Genomic DNA, 9,700 nt, shown 5'->3' with positions numbered 1-9,700 from the left:
AAAGAACGAGTATGTATCTTTTTTGCTTTTTTTTTGGCCTATTGCTCTTCGCCTGCTACTCTAATGGTCTTGAGAGAACAGGAAAAATCTTGCCCTGGATGCAGGAAAAAAGCAATTAATTTTGGGAAGTGTTGAACAGGGTTTTAATGAATTTTAAGGTTTAAGACCACGCAGGTCTGCTCAGCCCAGGGGGGAAAGACCCAGGAAAGGCCTTTAGATGAGCAGAAAGATGAGGGGAGGAGAGGCCTTTTGCCTCCTTCGTTAGCATGGCCCCTCTGCCACCTGCTAATTTGCAGGGCTGAGTGGCAGACGTTACTGTGTCACCAGGTTAAAGCTGCCTGACGCCCAGGCTGCACTCGCTGTGCGAAAGGGTCTTTGGAAATGATGTTAGGAGAGGAAAAACTCTGATGTTTGATGAAACGTACCCCAAAAAAACCCTCCTGCTCCTGTGGCCATCGCCCTGGTACCATAGCTCACTGGCAAACCTGGCGTTACATGGCAGAGAGCAGGGTGCAAAATTAGCCACGTCAGTTGATGCTTAACATGGAAATAATGAGAATACTTTTGAAGAGGAAAGGGGGTTTCTCCATATGAAACAAGTGTTTCTATATGAAACCTCCCCAAAATGGAAATAAGAGCTTCCACCTGGTGGGTGGGGGCCATTTGCAGGCTTCCTGCTAGAAGAGAGCTTGGAGGATGGGGAGGTATCGTACCCCTTCTTCCCTGGGCTTGGGAATTGGTGCCTGGCTATTGCCCACACACGCGTGTGATTGCACATGTGCGTGCACACACATGATCCGTGGACGAAGCCCTGGCCCCCCTCTCCCCGCAGGCTCCCCGCTGGCTGGGCAGCACGGGGTGGCCAGCCTGACCGGCAGCGCAAGAGCGAGGAGTTGACGGACGAGGAGAAGGAGATCATCAACCGAGTCATCGCCCGGGCCGAGAAGATGGAGGAGATGGAGCAGGAGCGCATCGGGTAAGGCGGTGGTGGCACCGACACCGCGCTGGTGGGACGGGAGGGACCCCGCGCCTTGCTGGTGCTGGCGGGGGAAAGCGCTCGCTTGGCTGCTTTCCTGGCCAGCAGCTACTGCGCTGACTGCACTGCAGTGTTTCTCCTGAAAGGGAGCCTGCGGGGGATCTTTTTGAGCTGGCGTCGGTCCTTGGCCAGGAGGAACCTGTAAGCAGGGGAGGGAGCCGCTTGGCATGCTGCTGCCGCTCGGTGTGCCGCTGTGTTCTAGACCAAGAATTTATAGTCTCATCGATTTGATTTTTTTTTTCTTTTTTTTTGCCGGTCCAGAAGGGATCATTAATAACATCTCATTTTGGGGAGTGAGGCTGCTGCTGCTTGCCCAGTCCTGAGCCCGAGCACCTGCGAGTGCAGGCAAAGCCATGGCTCACCAAAAGGTGTTTTGTCTTGTTTTGGGGACACAGATGGATCCATCACCCCCTCCAGCAGCGTGTCCCGACGGTTAATCCCTCCTGCCACCCAGAAATGAGCTGTCTGTGAAGCTGAATAGGTCTGAGTGTTGCCCAGCCTTGGGGCTGGACACGTGTTGGGACCAGCTCCTGGGGGGGCTGGGGAATGCTGGTGCTGCCCCAACCGCATCCATGGTGGGGTACCCACCATCGCTGGCGGGTGCTGTGGGCATCCCCGGTGCTGATGCACCTGGCCTGGAGCAGAGGGCAAGAAGTGCCTGTGTTTGCATTTATTGCATCTCTACCCTGCCTGGGCAAAGGTGCCAGGTGAAATAATGCTAATAATTAGGTATCGACTTGCTGTGCTGGGGATGGTTTTCTGGAGGGGATCTCCATAATCCTGTTTGTCAGGCGTCATGCCTTTTTTCATTACAGAGGAATGTTTTATTCTTGCTGAGCTTAAGCATCGACTGCTTTTTTTTTTGTTTGGTTTTTTTTCCCCTTGCAGGGAAACTACTCAGGCCCAGGCAGGAACTGTGCTCTCTGCCGCGTCGGAGAACATCAAAGCCCCTCTCGTAGCTCAGGGACAGCTTTGCTCAGCAAACAGGCGCGTGGCCCTGCGGGGCACCTGTTTGGTGAAACGCAGAGAGGATCTGCCTGTGCCCGCAAAGCCTCGCGCCGCAGCCGGAGCTTTAATCCATCACCCTGACTGCTTAATAACCCTTAAATATTGAGTGTGCGTTTGCAATGCAGGCATGGGGTGCTCCAGCTGCAGCACGCAGTCTTCCTCGGTGGCTGCAGCCCATTGCCTCCTAAGTGGTGGATTTATTTACTTGTTTTTAGAAATACGTTGTTAGGAGCAGGTCTGTGAACAGCTTAGGCAGGTATCACCTCAGCAGCAGCTGTTCTTGCTGCCTGGGGCTTGGCGTGTGCCCCGTGGCTTGTGCTGCTTCCCTGGGCTTGGAGGGGGGCTGCCCCTCCGGCCGGCATTGCCTTGTGTTACAACGTGCAATGCCTTTCCTCTGCTGGCTTTCTGGCAGAAAACAGGTGAAAGTAGCTATGAATGGTGGTGATTCATTCTGGAAAAGTGCTTACAAACAGCATTTCCCCAGCTTTGCACATTTGCAGCCCAGTAAGAATTACTCTCAAACGTGATGCTCTTTGGATTATGCTTAAATCAACTTTAGCAGTGGGGGGGAGAGAGGTTTTTTTTTTTTCCTTGCTCATGCGTTCCTGCAGCTGTCTGCAAACCTGCAGAAACTCTCCCTTTTACCTTTGTTAGCCGAGTCAGAGGAGGTTTCTCATCCTCATTCATGAAAAAGCCGGGCGGAGGACTTCGTGCTGTACTCAGAGTAGAGCAAGGGAAGGCTGGCGGATGTGCAGTCGCAGCTGATTTGCCTCCTGCATGTAGGCGTAGCAGGAGCCCTGCCAACTCCTTTGTGTTTGTTGGCTTGCACAACAAGAGCTGTAGGATGTGCAGCTACAGAAATATGGGACAGCATCTATATCAGTCTCTTGCAGAATCGCCCATTCAGAAGCTGCTCGGATGTTATCCAGGATAGCTCCTTATATTACAAAATAATCCGGGTTTGCCCGGCTGGCCTCTGGCAGGGATGCAGCGGTTGTGAGAGTGTCCCTTGGCCAAACAGGCTGCTCTAGGGAGGTGACCCTGGAAAGCCTGATTTTCTGCAATTTTCTGGGATTTTCTGTTCCTGTAAGGGGGGAAAAAAAAGGAAGATCCATTAAAAACCTGGTTTTGGTTAATATAAGGAATAGCTTACATGAAGCGAATGCGCCTTCCAAAGGGGAACATGTGGTAAATACTTGGAGTTGTCTTAATAAGTGGATTGTGTTTGGGGGGGTGCATTTGAGCTTTACATATAATACTTGAGCAATCGTGAAGTCTACAGGTGGGTGCTGGCTGCAGATGAACCTCCTTGTGCCTTGAAGTCCCTCCTGATTTAGTGCCATCCATCTCCTGCCCTCTTGTGTCCCCTCTCCTGTATCCGCCGTCCCTTGAGCCCCTTACTGTGGCCGGCTGGAACAAATCGATGCTGCTTGTTGAGAAGATGTTTGTGGAATCAGAACTCATGTCAAACCCAGCTCAAATTAATCTAGAGAAAGAGTATTTTTAGCACGGGGGTGGATGGGGGCCCGCGGGATATGTGATCTGGATGCTGATGAGGATTGTAGGACAGGAACGCTTTGGTGTGTGGTGTTTTTTTTTTTTTTGGCTGGGTCATTGTCTCATAGCACAGAGAAGGATAACAGGAGCTGAAATCATCTTAAACAGCAATATAGCAAGAGTGCGTCAGGCGTGAGCTGATGAAGGACTTTGCAACTGCCTGGGGATTAGGATAGTCCTTTGGGCCGGTTTAAGGGCACAGGGGCTGAAAGCCAGCGGGCAAAGGGTTTGGAGGGCAAAGTGGACCTGTGGCAGGGACGGATCCATTCTCATCCCTTCTCCCTCCCCACTTGGCCTGGGCTTGTGCTTGGGGGGTCCCTGCGGTGACTCTGTGCTGTCTCCTGCTGTGATGCTCTGGCGGCAGCGGTGGTGGTGATGCTCCGGCTGTGGTCCATGAGGAGCCTGTTCCTCCCAGCTGACACAGGAGCACCTGCAGGCACTAAGAGGCTCTGTTATGCACTTATAATTAGGTGCTATCAATAACCCACCGAGTCTGCTCTGCTGCCTAATGAGGTCCATCATGCTCTTGGCATCGAAGAAAATATCTTAAACCAGGCAAAGTTAGAAATTGCTTTTTCTGGAGAGCGCCTTGCGGCACGGAGCCGGTTCTCCCAGGGGTGATGTGACACATCGCTCCTGGATCTGGCCGTGCCCCTGCCTGGGTGCAGCTATTCCCTTCCTTCTGGTCCCCTCTAAAAGTGTGATGGTTTGAATTGTCTCCCCATGGGTCACAGCCCCTCACCTTTCCTCCGAGAGGACCAGCTATAAAGCAGGATTGCATTTTAATTTGGCTGCTTATTGCTGGGATGACACGTGCGTAATGCTGGAGCAGATGGCTGAAGTCACAGGGGATTAAGTCATTAACCTCGGTGGCCAGCAGCAGAGACGTTCTCTGGGGACCACAGTCTCGTATCTTCTTCCTTGTGTTCAGACAACACAAAAATAAGAATAGGGGCCAGGAAGGGCAGGGTAGTTGCTGGAGGCAGACAGAAATGTCTCCTGAGATGCCAACTTCTAGAAGAGACGAGGTTAATTCATGGCCAGAAGACAGATCACGCGCATCTAGAATTTTTGTGGGGTTTTGGATTTTTTTTTTTCCCTCCCCAAAAAAACCTCCTCTCTCATTTCTGAGACTGGGATGAACCTGCAAAATAACAACCCTCCTGTAACACGTCACCGGAGGCAGCAAGCACCTGGAGTGCTGCACTAGCACGGAACGGGATACTTTGAAATGCATGAATCCCCCGGCCTCCTTGGGCATCTTCCCTCCGTAGCGAGGGCTCTCAGCAGAGGATGAACTTTGAAAGTCGACCTGTAAAGCTCAAAGGATGCTTTGCCTTTAGTTACCTGTGCACTTGTAAGGGAAGAAAATTGCTTCTAATTTTTCATCCTGATTTTAATTATGTTTTCTTTAATCTGTAGCTTGGCTTCTTTTCTTGTCTCTTTTATACCATTAAAATTAGTCCTACTTTAATATTCAGCCCTTTAAGGCACATGATTTTCCCCACGGAGGCAAGTCAGTGCTTAATTCTAGAGGCAGTTTGTGACCTCCTTTGTGTTTTACTTGAATTTTTTTTGCCACGTAAGTGGTGGCTGAGTCCGTCCCTGCTGGGGCTGGGGAGCACTCAGCTCATGGTGCCCTGGGTCAGGTCCTTCTCCTGCCCCTGTGCAGCAGTTCATTGCCTGCTGCATTAAATGTCCTCCCCGACACGGTTTAAAACCCATTAGGCACATCTTTAGCTGTTTGCTTCTGCAGAGTGGCAATGAATATTTAAACACAACAAACTCTTGCATGCCTGTCCTGCTGTTAAGTCTTGTTTTCCAAGATCATCAGCACTTAATGCCAGTGACTGTCTGTCCCTCTCTGGATTGCTCTGGTCCTAGCGCAAGAGAAAACACCGATGCCGTAGCACTGCTGTCCTATCTGGGATTCAGCCCAGCCCGAGGTGGTCCCTCAGCCCGGCGAGCAGCCTTCACTGCGTCCCTGGGGGACCCTCTGCCTGCCTGAAATCACGGGAGATGTTTGCAGGTCTTCCTCCGAATGCGAGCCCTTCCCCTGCCTGTGCCGGGGTTCCCGGGTGCGGGCAGGAGGCGGCAGGGAAGGCTTCCCACCAGCCCTCGCTGTCCCGGGGCTGCTCGCCTTTCTCTTGCAAACCATATTTATGGGGCCAGGCAGATATTATATTATCAGGGGACTATTTTATTGCTGTTATCATCTCAGGTGCATGTTAAGCATTTCAGATATAGTGTATCGCCCGGTTCTTATATCTTGTTCCCATCAGTGACTAATACATATTTCTTTGGCAGATGCCAGATGCTCTCCCTCTCCGCAGGGCTGTCTCCAGGAGCGGTGATGCTCCCGGGTGCCGGGCTTAGCCAGCTCTCTGCCACCGGCTTCAATTACTCCTCTCTTGGGCTTTTTTCCCTATTTTAACAATTTGAAGCATATTTCCTGCTCTTTGAAGTTAGTCTTGCAGAAGCCAGAGGGATGGGCACTTTGAAGTGCGCATAATGGTAAGGAAGATGTCGCTGTAGTCCTAGAGACACACAAGGGAGAGTGGTGAATTGGATGGCTATTTTATGTGCAGTAAAAATGAAGAACAAATGATATCTAGGGGAGAGGGAGAAAAAAGCTTTTGGGAAGGCAGAAAGCTTGTTCCTAGCTGCTACCTGGGCAAGAGCAGGGCGTCCCTCCAGTTATTGGTTAGCGGTGGGCGAACAGCCCATGTGTGGGGTTCCGGCACACATGTAGGATGGTGCTGGATGAAGTCGAAGAGAAACCTGGGCTTTTTGCTCCTGGTTATCACCTTAATCAGGAGCTTCCCAGCCTGCGGCTCTCGGTGCGGTACCCCCTTTCTGGGTCCTGCCCTCTTTCTGCCAGGTTCACGCCAGGACTTAAAATTTAACTTTTTGTACAGTCCTCTCATGGCAGGAAAAAAAGCCAAATTTCTCCAGCTTGAATGGGTGTTTAATTAGGCAAATGTGCTTCATTTGAAACTGGTGCCACAGGTGTGTGTACTGACTGCTGAAACTCTTCCACTGGTTAATAAAAAACCTGAAGGAGCCGCTTCTGGTAATGAGAAACTGGGAAAGATTTTGCAGCTAAATAATGAATCTCTTGAAATGCAAAAGCTTTTTTTTTTTTGTTTTGCTTTGATTGTGCCATTTGTTCTAGTTTCTATAATAAGTTTGTTTGGGCTTGCAGATTTCCAACTGGAAGCTGCTTCTCTTGGAGCAGAGCTCTTGCAGCACAGGGAGGGGAACTGCAGAAGCTATGGGCTTATACATGTGCTTCGCTGCTAGGAAAATAAAGGTTTTGCCCCCCAAATGTGTTCCCTGCCCAGGTGGGAGCAATGTGCTGCAACAGAAGCTGGATGTTGTTGGTTATTTGCTGTGGGGGCTCTTCATGGGAACCCTGCATTGCATGCGGTGAGACATGGGCTGGGAACAACCGTGGTGTGATTCATTTCATTTAAATAAGAAATGTTTGGGGAGCAGCCAGTTTCCAGGTTTTAATTGGAATACTGCTCGTTGCTGGCCGGGTGTTTATGGGATGATGTGGCTCTCCTGAAACCACCGAGACCTCCCCTGTTTGCAGCAGGGTGTATCGGCCACAGAGCTTGGGAAGGCACTAAGGGTGGGTGATGGCTCTAGCAGCTGACTTACTCTGTAGGAAGAAATCGCCTATGGATCATCTGCAAAGCAGTAAGCAGATGCTCAAGGGCAGGGATAGACAGCCACATCTCTCAGGAGTAACACCAGAGCAGGGAATTAAGCTAGCAGATCGCTTCCCCGTTAAGAGTAAAGTGGAAAGGCATTCAAGCACCTCACTGCAGTCCAAGGATGCTGTTTTTCAACAAAAACTGTCTTGTCCAGGAAACAAACTAGCTCAGGTTGACAGCCAGAATTTCCGTATTTAGAGAGCCCATAGTCATGTCACTGCCGAAACTTCAGGCGATGAAAACTGAAGGAACTTGCAAGCTCGCCCATCTGCTGTCTGGTGACACCGTAGCTGTGAAAATAGCGATTTCTCCTGACTGCTGGCTCCGTCTGGCTCCGCTGGCTTCCCGGCCCCAGCCCAGCTTTTCTCTCTCCTCGCTGGGAATGGGCTTGCAGGTTCATTAAAAACCATCAGGAGGCACCTCCACATCGGCAGCCGCCTTGGCCCTAAGCATGCTTGAACCCAGGGAGGTCAGCCCCCTGCGTGGGGAGGAGTGGGAAATTCTCCAGCGGGTTTTAGCACAGCCGACACCTTCCACCTAAATGAGATGTTGTAATAACGCGGCTTTGGTCAGATAACGTACGCTGAGTCGTGGAGCCGCGTCCCCGCTTTGGGCTTGACTCAGTGGCTGATGAAGTGCTTCGAGATGCTCCTGTTGACTGCAGTGAGTTTCCAATGGGGCATTTTATTGAACTGTAATAGGTTGCGTGTTCCATGATGCTTTATTTTTCCCCTCTTGCTGCTATTCCTTTATCAAGCACCCATGTACAATAACGCCGTTGCATTTCCTCGTGTGGTCCACGGGACGCCGGCCGCCCTGCGAGCGTCTGGAGACCAACTGCAGAGGCACCTTATGTAGAGGGGAGCTTATAAATTGTTTATGAGCAATTCCAAGGTGCTGGCAGCCAAGCTGTCATAAATCTGAAGCTGTCATCAGACATGTGGGAAAATGTCTTTTAAACGTCGGGTGTTTTTTATGGCACACCGTGTTAGCGGCTTTGTCAGATTTGGGTCAGGCTGCCGTGGGAGCGGATGGCAGCCCCGCAGGCGAGGGGGGCTGCTGCTCTCTCTGGTAGGCTTGGGTCTCCTCCTCCCTTTCTTCATTCCGTCTCCTTCCTCGCTGAATGGTATAAATAATGCATCCCTTTCCCCTTCTAGTGCTATTTTTAGGGCCGGGATTCTGGGTTAACTGAGCGTACAACTCGCCGCCAGCTCTTGGGTGCTCGGAAGGCAGCTCGTTCCTGCTCCCGCTTTGCAAACTGCTTTTGCCAGTGCTGTGTTTTTTTCAGAAGTTGCTTAACTGGGTTTTTTTTACCTTTGCAGTAAACAGGTGTGTTTTTATAGCCTGTTCTCCAGTGGGCTTTTTGCATTTTACTCAAAGAGCTAAGAATTTCCATGAAGTAAATTATATGCAATCCGTTTCTTAGAAAATGAGAAAACTAATTAATTCATTCAGTCCTCCTGCCAGAGCCCTTCCAAGATCTCCTCTCGCAGTTCTTCCACGGGCAGTCGTTGGGACTGGGTGGAAAGGTTTCCATTTGGGGAAAAAGCTGCTTCGCTGATGCCAAACGGCTTTGTGCAAAGGTGCTGACTTGGATGGATTTTATGCTCGTGTGTGTATGTGGGAACCGGGGCTGGTATCTGCTCTCTGGCAGCATCAGTGGAAGTTAATAGTCATGCGATATAAAGCTATAGGGGAATATAATACTCCGACATGTCCCCTGGGATGTGTCTTTTCCCCTGGTTGCATTCCTGTAGCTGGAAGAGGAGAGGCTCTGCTGGAAGCTGCACCAGGAAAAGGAGCAGCCTGGACCAAAGGCAGCAGCTACCCCTTGGGAGCGGGACCCCCGCATCCCGGCTGTGCGGTGCCTTTCCTGACAGCCCCTGTCCCCTTTCTGCCAGGCGACTCATGACCCGGCTGGAAGACATGCGCCGGAGCGTGCTGGGGGACGGGGTGAACCGCTGCATCCTCTGCGGGGAGCAGCTGGGGCCGCGGGGATCCGCCTGCGTTGTTTGCGAGGACTGCAAGAAGGTGAGGCATCTCCCTGTAACCTACTGCCAGGTGCAGCCCCCCCGGACCCACACATCCCCCCCCGGTGCGAAAATGGGCACCTTGATCTTTCAGCGCATGTTCTGATTGCTCAGTGTCCCTCCGCACGTGGCACAAGGGGACCTCCCTGGGGGTTTCTGCAATCACCGATGTTTGTGCTGGGAGAGCTCTCGTTAACTGTCTCTCATTAACCTCACGCTCCCGAGGGATGGTGCTGGCGTGGTGGGACCTTCGGTGGCCGCGGAGTCCCAGCTGCCACCTGGCGCTTTGCTTTCTCTGTAGAACGTCTGCACCAAGTGCGGGGTGGAGACCACCAACAGCCGGCCCC

General features: G+C 51.6%; 1 protein-coding gene across 1 annotated transcript in view; it reads left to right on the top strand.

Annotated features, from left to right (window-relative positions):
- Positions 1 to 9,700, top strand: part of RPH3A (rabphilin 3A) — a 24,736-nt gene that overhangs the window by 684 nt on the left and 14,352 nt on the right. The window contains exons 2-4 of the mRNA XM_009334447.1: positions 833 to 976; positions 9,225 to 9,354; positions 9,655 to 9,695. Of these exons, the coding sequence (XP_009332722.1) occupies positions 833 to 976; positions 9,225 to 9,354; positions 9,655 to 9,695 (315 nt within the window). The remainder of the gene's footprint in view (positions 1 to 832; positions 977 to 9,224; positions 9,355 to 9,654; positions 9,696 to 9,700) is intronic.

This window comes from Pygoscelis adeliae, unplaced genomic scaffold, assembly GCF_000699105.1.
Source record: "Pygoscelis adeliae isolate BGI_AS28 unplaced genomic scaffold, ASM69910v1 Scaffold262, whole genome shotgun sequence".
Taxonomy (NCBI): domain Eukaryota; kingdom Metazoa; phylum Chordata; class Aves; order Sphenisciformes; family Spheniscidae; genus Pygoscelis; species Pygoscelis adeliae.
The sequence above is the reverse complement of the archived record's forward strand: the minus strand, read 5'-3'. Positions and strand labels throughout refer to the sequence as shown.